At 35.6% G+C, this 23,976-nt stretch overlaps 1 protein-coding gene across 5 annotated transcripts in view; it reads right to left on the reverse strand.

Annotated features, from left to right (window-relative positions):
• PTPRK (protein tyrosine phosphatase receptor type K) overlaps positions 1–23,976 on the reverse strand; it is a 734,435-nt gene that overhangs the window by 323,991 nt on the left and 386,468 nt on the right. For all 5 annotated transcript variants that reach the window (XM_007484536.3, XM_056818748.1, XM_007484539.3 and 2 more), the window contains exon 6: positions 20,600–20,774. In XM_007484536.3, the coding sequence (XP_007484598.1) occupies positions 20,600–20,774 (175 nt within the window). The remainder of the gene's footprint in view (positions 1–20,599; positions 20,775–23,976) is intronic.

A 23,976-nucleotide genomic window follows, 5' to 3' on the forward strand; every position in this document is an offset into this window, starting at 1 on the left:
TGATATGATAAATGAGAAATAGAAGAAATCATATTTCAAGCTAGGTAGTCACCAACAATATCTGATTAGGGAAAAGATGTAATCAAATCTGTCACTTGATTAATTAATGACCCTCAACTACTTATTATGTGCCCACTCTATGCTAGACATTGTTCTAACTAATGGGAACACAAAAAATTGCACCTGTTCCTTCCCTCAAAAAGCTTATAATTTACTGCAGGATACATTTTCATGCATAAACAAAATTTTGTGGCAAAGTCACAATAAAAAGAAAGTAATTTCAGAACTGAGACACTAACGGGAAAAGAGGAAAGGCATTTAGGGAAGATATTTTGTTGATGATGTGGAGGATGAATTGATAAAGAGTCTTTAGGAAAGGAGATTATTTCAGAAGCACAGAAAATGGGGGATATTGGCTTAAACTAGGATTGTGGTTAGGTGACTAAGAGGACAGGTTCAGACATAAGATACAGAGGTATAATTGATAGAACTCAACAACTGATAAAAGGAGCTGAGGGAAAGGAAGACACAGATTTTTCAAGCTGCAGATACAAATCTGGGCAATTGGGAGAATAATAGTAACTGAAATCTGCAGGTGTAGTAGATTTAGAAAAAAAGAGGTGAAGTTCCTTTAAATTATGTTTAGTTTGAAGAATCTTTGGGTAGTGAATGAAGAAGGGATTACAAGGGTAAATTCTTTTTTAATAATGGAGGGACTGAATCTAAGTCATTTACTTTATGCTTATAAAGTTGATGAACCACTGATAATGCATAAATTAAAAGGAAATTGTGATCATGTGTCTGAACTTCATTGGCAATATCTGCCAATAGAGCAATAAGAAGTAACCACCCCAAAAGATGTACCCTTTTCATTCACCAAAGTGACACATTCTATTGGTGATCATTTATTTTTTAAAACACGTTTTGCTATATTTTGCATTTTCTTCTAAGTGAGTCTATTATGATTTTAGTAGCACAGTCTATTTCATCCCTAGTCAGAGGTATTTTAAGTATCAATTAGTATAAATCAACAAGGCATTTACAATGCAAGTGATGAGGGGGTGGGGATAGTGAAGAGAGGTAAAAGCATTTCTACCAACACAAGTCTTGCCATCTCTTTAACAAAAACTGTTCTCAAAGCATTATTAAAGGTCACCATTACAGTGCAAAGCATATTTTTTAATGAGATAAATTCAATTATAATTGCAGCAACAATTCCAGCCACAATTTAGACATAGAATCCAATTATCCATTTCATTTTCATTTACACCTCATAGGTGAGATCATTTATCATGTTTCATGATAATAATCAGAAGACACATGGAAAGTGATTTCTGGAGGTAACAAATTACCTACCATATTAGCATGGCTTACAGGAACCTGTCAACAACTACTATGCATAAATATAAGGTAATTAAATTTACAATGTGCAGGAGTGTTTGATATGCTGCTTGATTCTTTAGCAGCTGCCAAAAATCTAGGTTGCTAAATTCAGTATACTAGTTTGTCTGCTTAAGTATAGTAATTTAGCTCTTCATGACAAATCAGGAATCATTATGCCACCAGAGTACCAACAGGTAGAAGGTGGGCCATGGCTCAAGATCTGGAGATGAATCTTTTATCATCTTGCAGTATTACTTCTTGCCACCAAATCATCCATCACACTGCTGAGACAGCTTGGAATGATAGTGCTGGACCCTCACATTACTGCTCCTTGAACTCTGTCTCATCCATCTTTTGCATCAGTCCTGATTCACAGCTAAGCACCATTTCCTGGCTACAAAACTGAGTGTGAACCTGTAATGCCTTTAACCTACAGTGCCACTCTAATAGTAATTGATTTCTCTTTATTGCAAAGCCACTGTTCAGAAGACCATCTCTGGGTGCTAAAGCAGAAAGATAATTTAAAAAAAACAAAAACTCAACACTTTCATAAAAAATTTCATTAGTTTGGTTTAAAAGTATTTCATGATGTGTATTTATGCTATTTTGTATATTTAACATGTAAATAGATAAAGCAAAATATGACAAGTATACTAATTCTATCACAAGCATAATAAAAATGTAAATAAGCAACCACACATTTAATAAACTTTTATGTAAAAGTGGAAAATGTTGTACTTAGCTTGAACACAATGACAGAAAATAATAAGGCCTTAAATCATCATGTAAGCGTCCATGTGAACAACGCTTTTAAAAATAAGCTTTGTTTCGTTGCACAGATTGCTAAAACAGCCTTCATAGAATAACACTGGTAACATGCTGGTTTGTGTACAATAAACTACCCCAGACTAAAGTGTTTTAATTCAGTTCCATATGAATGCTGTTATAAAAGTTTAATAAATCAAAATGATCAAAATGCTCCCAGTGGCAGATTGGAATTCAGTTTCCAATTCAAATTCTCTTTAATATATGGCTTCTCTGACATCTTGCATTTTCTGCCATGTATGGTGAATTCCAAATACCTCCCTTTTCATCATTACCATGCATCAACCAATACAAGCATCAGAACTGTTTTTTTAACATTCCTACACAACACAAAGAGATGCCAAACCTGGTTGGGGTTTTGCAGAAGGGAAATGATGACAGGTTGGAGTTCTTTGTCTACCTTTAAATAAATATTTTTCAACTACCATCTGAAGTCAATGATATTCAGACAGAATTTAGAAAACTATTAGCTGTAGTTCTAAAGAGAAAAGACTCTTGTTTTCAAGGGAGAGAAGAAAAGGCTTCTTAAAACACAGGGACTGGAGGCATAATTATCAGGAATAGTAAGTCATGGGACAGAGACAGAGGGGAATTCTGCTGAGAAATCACTACACCGATTTGGAGTATAAATGTTTTTGCAAAGACTAGGAAAGGCCTTTCATTTCATATAGACATTTCAAGTCCAACTATGACTGGAAAATAAATGGAAATAAAGCAAAATAGCTTTCTGTATTCTTCTTACTATATACTTCCACAAAGCATTACTACTACTCACTACTCATGGATTAAAGTCTGACAAGGGCAACCATTAAAACATTCACTTTTAAATTCACCTTTGATGTGAATTTCAATTCTGAAAACTATTTAACAGCGATCTTTGGGAGGAAGATAAACAAACATATGGCAGTAAGTATAAAGGGGACATTTCTGTAATATAAGCAATTTTTGTTCACTTTCACATTTCTGAATTCTGCAGTTCCATCCTCACCTTCCTCTCAATACTATTCCCTTTAAGCAGAAAAGACCATTTCTTATTGTTCTAGATGTTTAGGAGAGTAGTGAGGTCTTTAGCAATGTCCCTGCAGGAGAATACTTTTATTTCAATTTATGTGCCACTGCTTCTGGTGCCATGACTATCTGTCCACTAATCTGTCTAGGAACTAAATACCAGGTCTTTTCTTTCATCATAGACCATAAGGAGGTCTTGACTTAATATGCTTCAAAACTTTCTACACTAAAAATGATCCAAAAATATTTTATAGCTAGGACACAGATAAAGGTTGCTCAAGGAAACACCATGATTAGTAGAAAAATTTACACTTTGAAGATCTGAGTTCAAGTCCAACCTACTACCTGTAAGACTTTGAATGGTTCACTCCCCATTTTTCTCACTGCATCAATAAAACGAAAGGATTGAATGAGATGACCCACATGATTACCTCCAGCTTAAGCATACTGCAATATTGTTTAATTATTGTCATTCCTGTTATTCTTAAGATGGGAAAGGGGTCAAGAGAAAATCAGTTACTTTTTGGAGTATGCCTGAGAGTTTACAAATCATGTTCAAAATTGAATTTGATCCAGACAGCAATCTTGGGAAGCACTACATGTAAGTAATTCTTCAATCATTATTTTATATATAAGCAAACCAAGGCTCAGAGAGGATAAATAGCTTTCCTAAGGTGACAGAAGCTGGTAGAATATTAAGTAAAACAAAGGTTTTATCATTCCAACTGCATTTTGGAGCATTTTTTCATTTCTCATGGGAATGATAATACTTATTGTCTTACCTATGTGCCAAGGGTGTTAGAAAAATCGAGTTGCACAGCTTGTATTGAAATTGTTTTATGACCTTTCATGCTATACTCATTCCAATAAAAGAAGCTCTCTGACTTTCATAACACTCACTCTTTCAAGTTAACTTTTTAAAGAAGCTCTTCTAGTTACTGCAATAACAGTGAGTGTATATTGATGGTAATTTAAAATAGCTTCAGTGGTCCCTATTGCCTATAGGGTAAAATACAAACCCCTCAAGCTGACATAATTAACTTTTCCTGAGACATTTTGAAGTTTTCTATTAACCCATACCTAGTGTTATACTTAAGTGTTTATACTGAAAGGCAACATGGCAAAGTAGAAAGCTAAACTATAAACTATGAATACTCTTTGATCTAGTAGTATCATTTCTAGACCTGTATTCCAAAGAAATTAAAAAGTGAAGGGACCTATTTGTACAAAAATATTTATAGCAGGTCATTTTGTGGTGGCAAAGAATAGAAAATTGAGTGTTCTTCACTAATTTAGGATTGGCTGAACAAACTATAATGTATGACTGTAACGTAATGCTATTGCAGTGTAAAAACGATGAGCAAAATGATATTGGAAAAGCTTGAAAAGAACAACATGAATCAATGCAGAGTGAAGTATGCAAGACAAGTAAAAAATTGTACAGAGTAACAGCAATATTGTATGATGATAAGCTGTGAAAGGCTTAGTTTTTGTCATCAGTTCAATGATCCAGGACAATTCTGAAGGAATTCGGAATTCTGAAAGATAAAGAATGATATCCACTTCAAGGGAAAGAATTGTTGGAGTGTAAACGTAGATAACAGCATATTTTTTTTTTACTTAATGTATTTATTTTTGTGTTTGGTTTTATATGTGTGTCTTCTCAAAATAATGATGAATATTGAATTGTCTTGCATGATCACACATGGATAACCCAGATCAAATTGCTTACCATCTATTTATCAATACTATTTACCAAATTTATTTACCAAACTATTTATCAACATTGTTGCCTTTTGTTTTCTAACCACATACTAGACAATAACTTCTATAAGAATGTTAACCATATTATTATTTATACATCACATAACATCTTGGTATGGTAACTAAGATAACTTTAAGAGTATACATTAAAGAATAATTATCAGTCTACATCATTAGAGAGGAGTTGCACACAGATGTAAATCACAAGTTCTGACTTCAATAAAGAAAAATCCCCTGTGGCTATCTGGATCTTATTAGAGCCTAGAGTGATAAGAAAACATTTCTACTTAATTCAAGTACTATAGCACCTCCCTAGCATGAAGTAATCAAATGCCAATATGCCCTTATCAAGCTGTTTTTCTACTTTTTTCTATTATAAGGAGATAAAATGTAAATCAAACCCCAAATGATGTATTTCTATATTTTCTTGACATGCACCACCAATTAAATTAAAAATTCCTTGTGGATAGGTGTTATGTCCTCTATTTCTCCAGTGTCTCACAATGTCTAGAACATTGTGGGTTCTCAATGTTGCTGCCTTACCCAGTAGAGCTGCACAGAAACCAATTGAGACAGGCATTCTTTCTTTTGCTTACCCAAGCTGTTTTCTTATTAGTACTTACAACAGGGAAAAGAGGGTAGTGCCATGAAAGAACCAAAATTAAAATGTAAATTGTACCATTTTATAAATAGAAAGGTTCCCATTAGTTTAATGGGATCAACTTCACCAGTTAACACAACTCTGATAAAAGAATAAAGGGATCAGATCCAACCTGCAGAAAGCAGTTAGTTCTCAGGAGCTAGGCAGCAGGAAAGAAATGATTCCAGTACTTCCCTGATCTATCGGAAGTCCTCAATGAGGGTTCTAACTAAAGACAAATTCTCCTACAACCTGTTCAGTGAGAGAAGCTAATATCAACTCCACTGCTAAAACTCCTATGATTCACAGGAATTAATTTTAGAAAGACATTCAAAGCTCTTCAGGGAACTTATCATCCCCTGCTATGAAGAATTTTTATGAGGACGTTAAGGAACAATAAATGCAATCTAAAGGGGGGGGAAAAGCTATCTGGATTTGAATGTCATCTCCTTATTGTTACAGCGATTCTATGGGGAGGTTAAAGAAAAATCATATATATTCCATTTAATAAAATGCCAGTTTTAAATGATGACATAAAGAAGACAGACAAGGGGCAGCTAGAAAACAAAGTAAATACAGCCATTAGGCCTATTATCAGGGGGACCTGAATTCAAAGTTGACCTCAGACACTTATTAGTATATGACCCTAGAAAAGTCGCTTAACCCCAACTGCCTATCCCTTACCACTCTTTTGCATTACAATTCATATGGATTCCATGACAGGGGATAAGGGATTAAAAAAAAAAAAGACCAATTTACTGTTAACTCTTTTTCTAAAAAAAAACTTTTTCTAAAAGACATAGTGCAATTTTAATTATTAAAATAATAATCTATGCTAACAGAGATTAAAATTATACTAATACTTTTGGGACACCCTTTATTCAGGACTGTATATTTAGAAATAAATATACTCTTCAGACATAAACTGCCTTCCAAGATTAGAAAGAACAATTTTAATGATACTTGGCTTCAAGTCTAGCCATAGTGCATTATGTGAAATGATGATATCACTACATTGTATTACTCATACAGTCTTTAAAAATGTATCAGACATTTCGAACATTTAATTCATCTGAATGACTAGCAACTACAATAAAGGAGGGAAGACTTCCATTTTTCTTCTGTAGAGCATTCAAGTTGTACTAAAAAGAAAATACAGAAATATGAGGGCTACTGGATTGAAAGTAAGCTAAAATATAATTAGCATTCTCTTCTGGCATCCCAATATGATTATCATGCACTTCAGTAAACAAAATTTAAAGGAGATAACTAGAATATGAACAGGTTTCATATCTAAACAGACCACTGCCATCCAGATGGACATTTTTATTTAGTTGTTTGCAATGTTTTCAAACAGCTATTTTGAAGGTGTTAACAAAATGTATATAATTGAATCCAATGATCTTTCCGAATAAAATCTGAAGAGGAAGTTCAAATTTTCATATGAATTTGTAAGCCTAATGGTTCATATACAGAAATTAACTTAAAATCAATGTTGCATAATAAACAAACTGAATAGTTGAGGTTTGTCTCTTGAATTTGTGATTTCAAGAGTGTGGTAGAATGATGACTGATTCCCCACTTCCCACAATAGAGCTTAGTTTTCTCTAAAAAGTATCAAAGAAGTTGTCAGGACTTAATTGTTTCCTGATTCAATCATTGGATGGAAGTTTCTGGTTGCCTACAGTTATGAAAAGTCTTACCAAGGTGAAAGAGATTTCTCTAAATCTGGTGGATTTCAGAGGAGCCCAAGAGTCATGATGTCCTGTTCTACCCATCTTATTTTCATAGGGAGACAAGGGATGGCCATGTCCAGAGAAGATAAGGGCCACTGTATCTTTATTGCTTATTCTTGCAGAGTTAAGGAAAAGTAAACCTCCTCTCATTAACTGTTCAAAGACCTTTAAAAATCTCATTTTGTCCCAATATTATAAATAAAAAGTGCCATGGGCATTGTACCCCCCAAAACTCAGTAAAACTGTTATCAGGGAATCCCTTTGCTCCCTTTCATCCTCTGACTCCCAACCCAAAACCTCTGACCTTTTGATTGTCCCATTGCTTTGAGAAGGACAAAGAGGCACACCTCATCCATCATCAGTCCTCCAAATCATGAGAACCACCTCAATGGCTTCAGGGAAAACACCTCCCCATTGAATATAAAAACCCCATAACAGAGGCACTGGAGGGGAAGGATAATTATTTAAATTAGAAATTTTAAATATACAAAGTCAACGTAAATTTAAGTGGTTTACTTTTTAAGAAAAGCATCATCTATGTTTTCTCTTGCTGGATTCCAAGACTAGACCTGAATTAATGGAATTCTCTTCACCCTTTCTCCTGTTACTCTCTACTACTACTTTAACTAAACATATAGTGTTAAGCCCTTCCTTTAAGTCCTATATTCTTAGGATAGGCCAAGTCACATGGTGCAAAATCAGAATCACTGAAAATAGTGGCTAGAAAAACAGATAGGCAAAGCCTTTGAAAGTGGCCAAAAGCACCAGTCAAGAAGAGCTCTATAAAGCTGCTATAACTTCTTTTTAGAGATGGAGATGTGTACAGGGACAGAAAGCAAGGAATTCAAGCCATTTTCACATTGAGAAAATTCCAAAAGTCAAAAGTCAGCAGTGTGGGCCTCAAAGAAGGTTCCTGTGGGGAAAAAAAAGCAGATGTGAAGTGGAAAAGACATTCTTCTAAGAGACTAAAATTTTTAGTAAAAGGAAGTATGCCTCCATGGTAATGGAGAGAAGACTAATTGAATGGGGGGAGAGTTAGAGTTAGGAAAGGAATATGAGAAAAGATCTTCAAAGGAGAGTTATGAATAGATGGATAAATAAAGGAATGTGAAAAAATTGGACCTGAAATTTCATTGATATACATAAGTGGATAGGAGTTCTGGAGGCCAGCACCTTCTCTGTAAAGCATTCCTACTGTAATAGAAAGTTGCCTGAGGCAGTAAAAAAAGGCTCAGGATTTGCCCATGGCCAAACTGCCAGTATTTGTTAAAAGGTAGGAATTGAACTAAGGTCTCAATTGTTTCAAGAGTGGCTTTCAAACCATGATGCCATGTTGGGAGAAGAATGAGATAATTATAAATGACAAAATATACTTTCCCAAAATATAGATTCATTCATAGCTATTAAGCTAAATAATATTGAAAAAAATGCTTTTACAGGCTCTAAAAATGGGATATTATGCCCCAAATATAAGTATATATGTTATTTATGTTATTTATAATCAGTCAATAGAATTTTTCCTAGAGGAAATATGAAGCAGTAGAGAGAGATGAGTTTGAAGCCAAGTAGACTTGAGTTCAATATCAAGTTTTGTCTTTCATCCATTTTAGGCTTGAGGCTCTGAAAAAGGTACTTACTTCTTAGTTGCCTTAAAAGCCATAGAAAAATAACTTTAAGTTCCTGAAAAAGGAAAAGGTGGGGTTTTCCTCACCCAGAAGTGTTTATATCAATAAAATCACAGCTCCAATACCTTTCTCAACAAATACCTATTCAAGTTATATAATATTTACAAGGCACCTGAATGTAGAAAGATGCCCTCATGTTTCAATAAGAACTCTGAAGGAGGAGTTAGGAAGCAAATTTCCTAGGCTAGTCAATAATGGAGACAGAGAAGAAACTATGTATTCAAAGAGTTTACAATGACAAATACATATCCAGATAGCTAATGATGTGTAACTAGAAATATTACTTGCAAAATAAGATAGTGGTAAAAACGAGACACAGATCTTGATGGCAGACAAATATCCTATGTTCAAATAGTGAGGTGGTTCAATGGATACAGCACTTGCCATGGGTACCAAAGATCCTGGGTTCAGACATCTTCTAGCTCTGTGGCTTTTGGCAAGGCATTAAATGTTGATTGCCTAGACCTTACTGCTCTTCTGCCATGGAACAAATACTTAGTATTGATTCTTCTTCTTTTTTTTAACCCTTACCTAAGAAGGTAAGGCAGAAGAGAGGTAAGGGTTAAGCAATGGGGGTTAAGTGACTTGCCCAGCATCACACAGTTTGGAAGTATCTGTGGCCAGATTTGAACCCAATTTGAACTCAATCCACTGACCAACTCAGTACACACAGCCCACCCCCTAAACCCCCAGTATTGATTCTAAGACAAAAGGTAAGGGTTTCTAAAAATAAGCAAACTGAATAGAGGCTGCAAACTCTAGGGCAGTTCTTAACAAAACTCTGATGTCAGTTCTTGACAAAAAAAAAATTTTAATGTGTTTTTAAAGGGACAGTTATTAAAGATATAGAAATGAAAAAACACATAACAAAGAACCAACAAGAATTCATCTACAATGGGTCATGACAGACAATACTCATTTGCCTTTTGATATACTTTGGGTTAGTACAATTGGTGCATCTAGTAAATGCTTAAAAATATAGTTAACCGACTTCCGGGTAATCATGGCTGCAATCTAGACGCGGCACGTTCCCTCTCCCCAGCACCGAACGAAATAGACTACATCAAAGGAGCATAAAATCACCTTTGGAGGAACAGAAGGACTCCCCAGTACCCCACAGAGGCAAAGGTACGTGGGGCTTGAACATTTCCACACTAAAATAAGAAGGAAAAGCTTGCACAGAAAAGTGAACTGAGCCGCCCTTCCCCCACCCCACCTCCCCCACTAAACCAGAGTGAGCTACCTGAGCGCTCCCCGGGACAGCGAGTGAGTGGGGAGCATCTCTGTCTGAGGGGGCACTCCAGGGTCCTTGGGATCTGGGGACTGCCAGGAAAAAACGTCTCAGGGCGCTTTCACTGGAGAAGCCAGCGGACTTCGGGCGGGCTGCGCTGAACAAGGTGCGCTGATTATCTGGGCGGAGCTGAATACCTGGGCTCGGAGGCTGGGAAGAACTAGTCTGAAGCAACCTAAATTCACAGAAAAACCACTCTTATAACCTAGACCCCAGACCAAAAAGGAAAGGGAAATAAAACCACCAAAGGGATGGCTCACATGGCCCAAAATCAAGCCTCCAGGAAGAAAGGGAAAAAAGTGACTATTGAAAACTTTTATGGAGGAAGTACCCAAGGGAAAGAGGAGAATGAGGAGGAAATCCAAAAAAATTCAGAACACGCCTCCCAAAATGGAAACTATCAACAAGCTCTGGAAGATCTCAAACTGGAACTTATCCAAAAGATGGAAACCTTCTGGAAAGAAAAATGGGAGAAAGAGATCAGCTGTCTGACAGATAAGACTGCTCAATTGGAAAAAGAACTCGAAGCATCCAATACAAGGGCAGACAAGGCTGAAAAGCAAATCCAGTCCCTAATGACCAGAATCAAGCACCTAGAAGAAAGTGAGATGATAAAACAGCAAGAATCAATAAAGCAAACCCAAACAATTAATGAATTGGAAGAAAACATAAAATATCTCACTGAGAAGGTCACGGACCTGGAGAACAGAGGAAGACGAGAAAATCTCCGTATCATCGGTCTCCCAGAAAAACCAGAGGTAAACAACAAATTGGATTTTATTCTAGAGGAGATTATAAAAGAAAATTGCCCCCACGTTCTGGAGCAAGGGGGCAAAATAGAAATAGAAAGGATTCATAGAACACCTTCTATACTAAATCCCCAAAAGACAACGCCTAGGAATGTAATTGCCAAATTCAAGAGCTTCCAAGTAAAGGAGAAAATCCTACAAGAAGCCAAGAAGAAGAGCTTCAGATATAAGGGGGCTCCCATAAGGATCACACATGACTTAGCGGCTAACACACTAAGAGACCGCAAAGCATGGAACACGATATTTAGAAAGGCAAGAGAGCTGGGTCTCCAACCAAGAATCAACTACCCAGCAAAACTGACTATATACTTCCAGGGGAAAATATGGGCATTCAACAAAATAGAAGGTTTCCAAGCATTTGCTAAGAAAAGACCAGAGCTCTGTGGAAAGTTCGATATCCAAGCACAGAAAGCAAGAGAAACATGAAAAGGTAAATATGAAAGAAAGGGAAAAGGAGATAAATCTTATCTTTCTCTTTAAGTCAAACTCTCTTCTATAAGGACTACATTTACATCTAATTATATATATTAATATGTGGGGAAAATGTTTTGTGTAACTCTCATAAATTGTATCATCATAAGAGTAGTTAGAAGAAACATGCATAGGGAAAGATTGGAGAATCAAGAAGATTTGGGGAAAGTTGGGGCAAAAAAAGGAAAAGGGAGGGGGGAACCGTGATAATACTAAGATTAACTTCAAGAAATAGGGGGGGAATCAATAGAATAAACTTTCCCATATAAAGATACACATGGGAAGGGGAGGGGAAGAACTCTCATATGAGAAGGAGAGGAAGAGAGCGTGAAGTGGAAGTACTTAAACCTTACTCTCAGTGAAATCAAATCTGAGAGGGAAGAACATCTAGATCCAGTGGGATCCTGAATTCTATCTTATCCATTAGGGCAAGAAAGAAAGGAAAATTAAAGGAGGGAAGGAGAGGGGGGAGGGGAAGGGAGCATAAAAAGGGAGGGGCTAGAAAGGGAAGCATCTCAAGGGAGGGGACTAGGGGGACTGACCTAAAGTAAATCACTGGTTCAAAAGGAGAAAGCTAAAGAAGAAAGGTCAGGACTAGGGGAAGACATCAAAATGCCAGCGAATCCACAAATAACAATCATAACTTTGAACGTGAATGGGATGAACTCACCCATAAAACGCAGACAAATAGCAGATTGGATTAGAACACAAAACCCTACCATATGTTGTCTTCAAGAAACACATATGAGACGGGTTGACACTCACAAGGTTAGAATTAAAGGTTGGAGTAAGACCTTTTGGGCCTCAACCGATAGAAAGAAGGCAGGAGTTGCAATCATGATATCTGACAAAGCCAAAGTACAAATAGACCTGATCAAAAGGGACAGGGAAGGTAAATATATTCTGCTAAAAGGAAGTATAGACAATGAGGAAATATCACTAATCAACATGTATGCACCAAATGGTATAGCATCCAAATTTTTAATAGAGAAACTAGGAGAATTGAAGGAGGAATTAGACAGTAAAACCATATTAGTGGGAGACTTGAACCAACCACTATCAAATTTAGATAAATCAAATCAAAAAATAAATAAGAAAGAGGTAAAAGAGGTGAATGAAATCTTAGAAAAATTAGAATTAATAGACATATGGAGAAAAATAAATAGGGACAAAAAAGAATACACCTTCTTTTCAGCACCACATGGCACATTCACAAAAATAGATCATACACTAGGTCATAGAAACATGGCACTTAAATGCAGAAAAGCAGAAATATTAACTGCAGCCTTTTCAGATCACAAGGCAATTAAAATATTGATCGGCAAGGGTACATGGAGACCCAAATCAAAAATTAATTGGAAATTAAATAACATGATACTCCAAAATCGGATAGTTAGAGAAGAAATCATAGAAACAATTAACAATTTCGTTGAAGAAAATGACAACAGCGAAACATCCTTTCAAACCTTGTGGGATGCAGCCAAGGCAGTACTTAGAGGAAAATTCATATCCCTGAGTGCATATATTAACAAATTAGGGAGGACAGAGACCAAGGAATTGGAAATGCAAATCAAAAAACTTGAGAATGAACAAATTAAAAACCCCCAGAAGAAAACCATACTAGAGATCCTAAAAATTAAGGGAGAAATTAATAAAATAGAAAGTGACAGAACTATTGAGCTAATAAACAAGACTAGAAGCTGGTACTTTGAAAAAACAGACAAAATAGACAAAGTACTGGTTAATTTAATTAAAAAAAGGAAAGAAGAAAGGCAAATTAATAGCATCAAGGATGAAAAGGGGGATCTCACCTCAAATGAAGAGGAAATTAAGGCAATCATTAAAAACTACTTTGCCCAACTATATGGCAATAAATTTACCAATCTAGGTGATATGGATGAATATTTACAAAAATATAAATTGCCTAGACTAACAGAAGAAGAAATAGTTTTCTTAAATAATCCCATATCAGAAATTGAAATCCATCAAGCCATCAAAGAACTGCCTAAGAAAAAATCCCCAGGGCCTGATGGATTCACCAGTGAATTCTATCAAACATTCAGAGAACAGTTAACCCCAATATTATACAAACTATTCGACATAATAAGCAAAGAGGGAGTCCTACCAAACTCCTTTTATGACACAAGCATGGTACTAATTCCAAAGCCAGGCAGGCCAAAAACAGAGAAAGAAAACTATAGACCAATCTCCCTAATGAATATAGATGCAAAAATCTTAAATAGGATACTAGCAAAAAGACTCCAGCAAGTGATTAGAAGGGTCATCCACCATGATCAAGTAGGATTCATACCAGGGATACAGGGCTGGTTCAACATTAGGAAAACTATCCACATAATTGACCACATCAACAAGCAAACCAACAAGAATCACATGATTATCTCAATAGATGCAGAAAAAGCCTTTGATAAAATACAACACCCATTCCTACTAAAAACACTAGAAAGCATAGGAATAGAAGGGTCATTCCTAAAAATAATGAACAGTATATACCTAAAACCATCAGCTAATATCATCTGCAATGGGGACAAACTAAATCCATTCCCATTAAGATCAGGAGTGAAACAAGGATGCCCATTATCACCTCTATTATTTGACATTGTATTAGAAACACTAGCAGTAGCAATTAGAGAAGAAAAAGAAATTAAAGGCATCAAAATAGGCAAGGAGGAGACCAAATTATCACTCTTTGCAGATGACATGATGGTCTACTTAAAGAATCCTAGAGATTCAACCAAAAAGCTAATTGAAATAATCAACAACTTTAGCAAAGTTGCAGGATACAAAATAAACCCACATAAGTCATCAGCATTTCTATATAATTCCAACACAGCTCAGCAGCAAGAACTAGAAAGAGAAATCCCATTCAAAATTACCCAAGACAAAATAAAATACTTAGGAATCTATCTCCCGAGACAAACACAGGATCTATATGAACACAACTACAAAACACTTTCCACACAACTAAAACTAGACTTGAACAATTGGAAGAACATTAACTGCTCATGGGTAGGACGAGCCAATATAATAAAAATGACCATCCTACCCAAACTCATCTATCTATTTAGTGCCATACCCATGGAACTCCCAAAAATTTTTTTTACTGATTTAGAAAAAAACATAACAAAGTTCATTTGGAAGAACAAAAGATCAAGGATACCCAGGGAATTAATGAAAAAAAATACAAAGGAAGGGGGTCTTGCAGTCCCAGATCTCAGACTATATTATAAAGCAGCGGTCATCAAAACAATTTGGTACTGGCTAAGAGACAGAAAGGAGGACCAGTGGAATAGACTGGGGGCAAGCAACCTCAGCAAGACAGTATATGACAAACCCAAAGATCCCAGCTTTTGGGACAAAAATCCACTATTTCATAAAAACTGTTGGGAAAATTGGAGGACAGTGTGGGAAAGATTAGGCTTAGATCAACACCTCACACCCTACACCAAGATAAATTCAAAATGGGTGACTGACATGAACATAAAGAAGGAAACTATAAGAAAATTAGGCGAACATAGAATAGTATACATGTCAGACCTTTGGGAAGGGAAATACTTTAAAACCAAGCAAGAATTAGAAAGAATTACAAAATGCAAAATAAATAATCTGGATTACATCAAATTAAAAAGTTTTTGTACAAACAAAACCAATGTAACCAAAATCAGAAGGGTAGCAACAAATTGGGAAACAATCTTCATAAAAACCTCTGACAAGGGTTTAATTACTAAAATTTATAAAGAACTAAATCAATTGTACAAAAAATCAAGCCATTCTCCAATTGACAAATGGGCAAGGGACATGAACAGGCAATTCTCAGCCAAAGAAATCAAAACTATTAATAAGCACATGAAAAAGTGCTCTACATCTCTTATAATCAGAGAGATGCAAATCAAAACAACTCTGAGGTATCATCTCACACCTAGCAGATTGGCTAACATGACAGCTATGCAAAGTAATGAATGCTGGAGGGGATGTGGCAAAGTGGGGACATTAATTCATTGCTGGTGGAGTTGTGAATTGATCCAACCATTCTGGAGGGCAATTTGGAACTATGCCCAAAGGGCGATAAAAGACTGTCTGCCCTTTGATCCAGCCATAGCACTGCTGGGCTTGTACCCCAAAGAGATAATGGACAAAAAGACTTGTACAAAAATATTCATAGCTACGCTCTTTGTGGTGGCCAAAAATTGGAAAATGAGGGGATGCCCCTCAATTGGGGAATGGCTAAACAAATTGTGGTATATGTTGGTGATGGAATATTATTGTGCTAAAAGGAATAATAAAGTGGAGGAATTCCATGTGAACTGGAACAACCTCCAGGAAGTGATGCAGAGCGAAAGGAGCAGAACCAGGAAAACATTATACACAGAGACTGATACATTGTGGTACAATCGAAGGTGATGGACTTCTCCATTAGTATCAATGCAATCCCTGAACAATCTGCAGGGATCTAAAAAAAAAATACTACCCACAAGCAGAGGATAAACTGTGGGAGTAAAAACACCGCTGAAAAGCAACTGCTCGACCACAGGGTTGGAGGAGATAAGACTGAGGAGAGACTCTAAATGAACACTATAATGCAAACTCCAACAACAGGGAAATGGGTTCGAGTCAAGAACACATGTGATAACCAGTGGAATCATGCGTCGGCTATGGGAGAGGGAAAGGCGGGGGGGGGGGGGGGGGGGGGGGGGAGGGGGGGGAGGGGAGGAAAAGAAAACGATCTTTGTTTCCAGTGAATAATGTATGAAAACGACCAAATAAAATAATATTAAAATTAAAAAAAAAAATTAAAAAAAAATATAGTTAACCTTTATTTTGGCAATTCATTAGGAAAAATAAAAGTCATGCTAATTTTATGGAAAACATGGAGTTATGCATTAGACAACACTAAATATTTAGGTAAATCTATACAAATGTCTAGATCCAAAAAGGTATCTTTAAATTTTGAGTATCAAGGTGGAAGGCAGTCTCTAGTGTACTGTTCCAAGCATTTGTGCTTAAATAATGGTTAGATGTGAATTCATATCCATCCTCAGAAACTTCCTCAATTGAGGAAAATGGAGATAATAATAGTACCTAGAGCTCAAGGTTGTTGTGAGAGTCAAATAAGATATTTATGAAGTGTTTAGCATCCTATAGGTACTTAATAAATGGTAGTCCCCCTTACCCAGAGATAAGAGAAGGATTAAAGGCTAACACAAATGGGTATTTTTGAAGTATCAAGAAGTATGTCAAAAGGGGGGGGGGGGAATAGAGGGAACAGAACCAGGAGAAAGATTTTGAAATGAAAATGAACCAAACATAGATTGTATTTAAGGAAGTCACTTTAAAATTACACCTTTCTCTACATGGAAAGAGCTGCCTCAGGATTCAGAGGCTTGCTTTTCACTGGAGATATCCAAGAAAAAACTAAATATCCATATCCAAGTTGGTTTTAAAATATCAAAAATTAGTGGGCCTTCTCCTAAATTTGAATTAATAGAACTGCTTGAAATGACGTCCTCAGACATTCAGAGAAAGACTGGATCAGAGGTCACAGGGTTAACTCGAGAAAGGTAGTACTCAACTTAAAAGATGCAACATGTTTTAAAAGGTAAAGAAAAGAAAAGAAAATTCAAGGATTCTAGGTGGGGGAGATAGTAAGAGCAAAATGGCAATTCAGAACAGAAATTGTAAAGAAATCAAAATTTTTCAAAGTGAGCTTTATCATATGTTGCCAAAGCACTAGAAAATGAAGTAAAAATGTCAGATATTTCAGCTAAGATCACATACTTTACACACTTCAATTTTTTGATACATTGAGCAAAAGCATCTGTATATCTCATATTCTCTAATAATCACTGTTGTCAATAAAGTTTGACTTCCCCAAGCTGAAGACATTATCATTACTCAAAATGATCTGGAAGCAATACTAAAGTCATGACAAAGTAAATTGTGTATTTTTTTTTCATTCCTTCTCCTGGCTGTGAGAACACATAGATCAATACTTTTCAGCATGAGAATCCAGCAGTGAAATTTTCATTTGTTACAAACAGCAACAACAACAACAAAAAAAGCCCTAAGCATGCCCTGTCACTTTCAGTTTAGGAGGAAATGCACAAATAAACTGTTACCCTAGGGTCATCTTTGACAATAGGCAATACTATGCCAGCTTATATTAAAGACAATTCATATCAATGGCCCCAAAATTTCCTTTAAAATTATCATCTTTTGTATCCATGTAACAGGATGTCAGTTTTAAAGTGTCACTGAGATATAGGACCTGTCATTATGGCTAATTTTCAGTATAGTTTTAACACCAGGATAGCTGATCCCGGAGGGGATTTTTTTGGTTAGCAATATTTGTTTAGTAGTTATCAAGGAAACATGGAAATATATTTGTCCATATTGTCAAAAAAAACTGTGAATAAGACTTTGTGCATTTATTCAGATGTGCAATAGCTAGTGATATAAAAAACAAATCATCTCTATATACATATATGTATGTATTTGTGATTAGATATTGATATAGACATGAGAGAGACAGACAGACAAAAAAACTTGTGTGCACATATTTATGTGTGCTGGAGTGAGCTCAACCCAGATCTTGGGTGATGATTACATTTTCATGATAGCTACACCTCAAACACTGGCAAAAGTTACAAACTAAGGCTTAAATTGTTTTGTTCAGTGTCTTCACTTAAAGAGTGATAAAAAAAAATAATAATCAAAGTTAAATCCAAAAGTCTGTCCTGAGTTAAAATTTTATTAAGTCAGTTGATAACCATTTACCAGCATTCCACTGTGTGAGTCACTTGCCCACACACAAAGAGACATCAAAGTCTTACTGAAATTTAAAGTCTTAAGAAATAGCTTTAAAAGTGCATATAATAAAGAGCCCTGGACTAGGAATTAGGAAACCTGACCTCTACAATTTCTCCACTGAATGGCCCTGTGGCTACAGTTCTCAGTGGCCTCCAGGCCTTGCTTTTTTTAACCTATAAAATGCAAGAGAGAGTGAAATGATTTCTAAAATTCCTAACAGGAAGAAATTACGAATTCTATAGACAATGCACTCCTTTGCTAACATGAAAATACATTAATTTAAGAAATATGTAGGTTAAATACTTAGTCAATATTGCCTTAAAAAGATAGTTCTTGCCTTATCATTTTCCAATTTTAGATAATTAAATATTTAATGGATTCTCTCTCTTGGAAGAGTTAGAATGTATTTGGTAGAGCCTTCTACAACCCTGCCCAAAGCAAGTGATGTCAGATTTCATTGATTAAAAGGTATTTTCATCATGTATCAATATCCACTTGAACAAATATCGGCAAAACATAAGTCTCTTGTCCAGCAATTTAAAAACTATTCATTTTACAAATGTCACATATTTATTTCTAGAGACATCTGATGAGTTGCTGAATAGGTAAAGTAATGATTAACCAGGAAAAACAGTTTCTTATAAAAGTAACTTAAACTAGGATATCTGAATAGACTTCAACAGTCTTCCAGATCTTGTCAATAACACATTCCCCACTAAACCTCCTTAAGTGTTTTTATATGGATATGTTTCCATCTCTTCATTAAAGCCAATTTTCCCTTTTAAAAAATTCATCACTACACTCTTAAAGCCATTAGTCCTCTGTCAAATAGCCTTACATCCTCAGCAGCCCTGTGATCATCAAGGGAATATACACATGTCCACACAGCATGTTCTGAAGATACAGTGAATATGACAATTTTACAGCATAATCACCATATTTACGGTGGGGATTATCCACAGTAATCTTTAGTTCATCTAGGAACCTGAGGCTAAAAGTAGTGTTAGGTTGGGAGGAGACTGTGGTCAAACATTGAATAGGTATAACTGATGAATCATAATTATGTGTGTATATAAGAAAAACTGAATGTGCTTATACCTGATTGTGTGCTTGACTTAATGTGTTATCAGCAACAATAATACCAACAAAATTGCCATAGTAAATTTTATTTTGTAAAGGGCTATGCATCCATTATGTTATTTAAGCCTCATGATAATCTTGTGACGAAAGAAATATCAGCATTACTATCCTCATTTTACAAAGGACAAAAAGTAAAGTTTAGAGAGGTTGACTTTCCATAGTAGCAGAACTAGCAGTAGGGACAAGATTAAAACCCAGATCTTCCAGACTCCACATCTAGCACTCTAGCCACAAAGTGACAGTTATGTCTTCCTAATGGTTTGTTTTGTTTTTGACTATTATTTTATGGGGGGACATCTGTTCTCTTCCACTGCTGTTTATGATTGTCAGTTGCACAGACATGAGATCAGAAGGTTCATTTGAAGTACAGCAACAATCAGACTGCAGAAAGGCAGCTGTTTACTAAGCTGCATATAGGAACATCCAAGAATTACCCTAGGAAACAAAGGATACATATGGTACTAATATAAGATTATCATAGACAGCTTGTGTGATGATGGTATAGTTGTGGTGATGTGCATTGACCAGTCCCAACTATTTCACTTAATTGTCCCTTTACTTACTGCTTCATTTCCTAATAACTGAATGAAACAGCATAATGGTTGGCACAAAGTAAACAGAATTATTCACATCAGGATAGAATATAGGGCCATGATTTTGCTAGATGGGTAGATCTTTCAAATATAAAAGAAAAAGTATTTCCATTGACGGAAATATTTTAAATATTTATTTATGTTCATGTTAATTTCAAATGGTATCTTATAACAAAAATTATTAATAGTAAAGTTAAAAATTTAGATTTTCCTAAATAAAATCATCTGACTAGTATAATTTAAAATTTCATCCATAATTTTCACAAATGAAAATCTCTGTAATTTTGTCATTTTATTTTCATAATGCTTTGGAGTGAAATCAGTAGATTTAAAAACAAACAAAAAAGAAATTTATCCTTCAATATAAGTTATTTGGATCTCAAAAGATTTTATTCCTTTTTTAAGTAAAAAAAAAAAATCTTACTATACCTCTCACAATTAGTTCAGCAAAATTGGAAACTCCGGAACCTCTTTCTGACTGAGTTACACAGCGGTACAAATCCTGATCAGTTTTTGTCACTTCTTGTAATCTAAAGGAAGCAGCAAATCTTCTATGATTGATATTTTTAGTCTGTGCCACTGGTATATCCTCTCCATTCCGTCTCTGCAAACAGAAATCAAATGATCAAATTAGAAAGTACCTGTTATTATTTTAAAATGTCAAATTAAATAAAGCCAACTAGCATCAGGTCTGTATAATGCACATCAACTATGTTCCAGGCACTGTGTGTAGGGATTAAAGAGTATAAAAACAAAAAATAAATAAAACTACAAACCACAAAATAGCCCCTACTATGAAGAAGTTTACACTCTAATAGGAGAAAAAATAAGCAAATAAATATATGTAGAAATAAGAAGAATTAGAGAAACAACATAAACTTGAGATAAGAAGAGTAAGAAAGGCCCTAGCATTAACCAGAGTAGAGAAAAGAATATTCAAGAAGGTAAGACTTTGATCCTAGAAGGAACATGAGAAAGCTAGAAGGTAGAGATAAAGGACCTAGATATAGAAATCAGCTAGTTAACACATTTGCAATCTAGAAATAGAGTGACATATATAAGAAATGGGAAGGATGCCAGTATCACAGCATTACAGAGCACATATGTGGGAAGAGGATATAAGGTATGAGTAGGAAGAAAGGAAATGAACATTTATTAAGAACTAACTGTTGATCAGAAACTATGTTAAGTGTTTTACAAATATTGCTTCATTTGATTCTCATATCAATTCAAAGAGAGAGCACTAGTATTAACCTCTCAATTTTATAACTCAGTCAAGTGAGGCATATATGAAGTAACTTTACTAGGTTTCACAGTTACTGAGCGTCTGAGGTTGGATTTGAACTCAACTCTTCCTAATTCCAGGTCCACCATTCTATCTGCTATATGACTAAACTGCCATTAAAGGGGAGAAATTTAGAAAGGCAAGAAGGGGGCTAATTAGAAAGAACTTTAAAAAGTCAGGGGGTTTTATACTTATTCTGGGAGGTAATAAGGAGCCACTGAAGTTTACTGAATTGGGGGAGAGGATATATGTTATGTTCCTAACTGCACTTTTGTAAGATCAAGTCTGCCTCCTTTATGGACATAGTACTGACAGGACTGTAGAAAATATGGAGGCAGGGAGCCAAACCAGAAATACATTATGACAGTCCAATACAAAGGTGAGGTCATATAAAGATGGCATGTCTATTAGACACCAGTCTCCTTTGTGGCTGAAGATTCAAGACTGTAGATTGTGAATTAAGTAGAATTAACAATCATCTACTCAAAAATGATCACTGAATCCATGGGAGCTGACAAGGAAATCAGAGGAGATGAGTAAGATAATCTAGTACAATGGATGGAGGAACATGTAATGTGTGAGACTTGGATGAATATATAACAGTACATAAAACAATAGACTTAGAAGAAGGAGTCATCTGGCTAGAGAAGAAGCATGAGAGAGACACAGAGAGGGAAACAGAAATAGAGATAGAGACAGAGAAGGAGAGAATAAGAACATCACCAATAAAGATGGTAATTGATAGTGTGAAAGACTACAGAAAGTTCAAAGATGAGGAATGAGAAAACTAATCATACTGGATAATTAAGAGATAATTGGCAACTTAAGAGAGAGTTGTTGCAGTGAAATGATGAAATCAGAGAGCTGAGGAGGGAGAGGAAAGGGAGGTAGTGATTGCAAAAGACTTGTACAAGGGAAGAAACTCACTATGAAAGCTAGAAGGGATGTATGGACCAAGTAAGAGGGGTTGTGTGTGTGTGTGTGTGTGTGTGTGTGTGTGTGTGTGTGTGTGTGTGTGTGTGTGTGTTTTGCTATTATTTGAAGCATGCTTGTAGGAGGTAGGGAAACATCCAATAGAGAAGGAAAGAATGACAATTGGTCAGAGTGGATATGATTGAAGGGACCATCTAATGAGGAAGATGGGATGAAATGGTACTACTTGTGAATGTAGAGATACTTGACTTGACATGGAGAAGGATTACTTCTTCCTGTGAAACTGTGGTGAAGATAGAGGTAGTGGCAAAAGGAACCTGAGTGATACGAAATGAGGAAAATAACAAAAGCAAGAGATCTTAATTAATGACCTCAATTTTTTTTTTCCTGTGTATTCTGAAAGAACATTCTAAGCTGAAAGGGTTGTAGTATGGAGAGATCGATGAAAGGTTTCACAAAGAATGAACAGTTTTGGGAAAGGTACTATAATGAAGTGGATAGTAAATTAAATACAAGGGTGTATTTAAAAGTAATGGTTTGCCACAATGGAAGTTCAGTCAAAATAACAGCATAAATTTGTACTGTACCCAGTAAATTGTTCCATGATTTTCTTCAACTTCATTTAATAGCAAGTAGTGAATGGTGAGAGTAATAGAGCCTTGACAGGTCACGATTAAAAGGGAAATGTGGACAATGAAAAGCTGGAACTGATTCATTAAGGAGTCAGTATAGTGAAGAGAAGAGAGTTAGACTGTGCATGACTAATCACTTTATAGGAGTGGGGTGACAGAGAGTTGTAGTTACTAGAGGTTGTGATGAGGATAATAAAGATGGTGTGGGGCTAAAGGAAATGGAAGAGATAGAATGATTCCATTTTTACACATTATTGGCCTATGATAAAGCTGAATTAAAAGTTAATATAGGGGGCAGCTGGGTAGCTCAGTGGATTTAGATCTAGACCCAGAAAATGGGAGGTCCTAGGTTCAAATCTGAACTCAGACACTTCCTAGCTATGTGATCCTGGGCAAATCACTTGACCCTCATTGCCTAACCATTACCACTCCTCTGCCTTAGAACTAATACACAGTATTGATTCTAATACGGAAAGTAAGGGTTTTAATACTTTTTTCAAAAGTTAACATAAAAGTTAACATAATATAAAGACAGAAAAATATGATATAAAACAAACACAACAACTCGCCCCCCACTCCCCAACTATTCTCAAAGCTATCTACCTAACTCTTGACACTGGTAAGGCCAATTTATACTAATTGAAATAGAGAGTTAAAATTTAAGTAAATGGTTCTTCATCTTTCTTGTCTATCTATGTTCTGACATAGAAAGGCATTATAAAGTATATAATGCTGGGCTGAGAGTTAGGGAGATTTGTATTCAAATTTGTCTAAAACTAGTATGATTCAAGGAAGTCATTTACTGCCTGCTCCCCACACCTCCATTCCCTCCGTGCTTCAGACAATTATTAAGTAACTTGGAAAATTCTTCCAAATTCTTCCAAAGTGAAATGAGAAAATTCACAATGAATATCCATGCCTCCTCTATATACCCAAGGTTATAAAAGTGGCAATTC

This window comes from Monodelphis domestica, chromosome 2 (assembly GCF_027887165.1).
Source record: "Monodelphis domestica isolate mMonDom1 chromosome 2, mMonDom1.pri, whole genome shotgun sequence".
NCBI lineage: Eukaryota > Metazoa > Chordata > Mammalia > Didelphimorphia > Didelphidae > Monodelphis > Monodelphis domestica.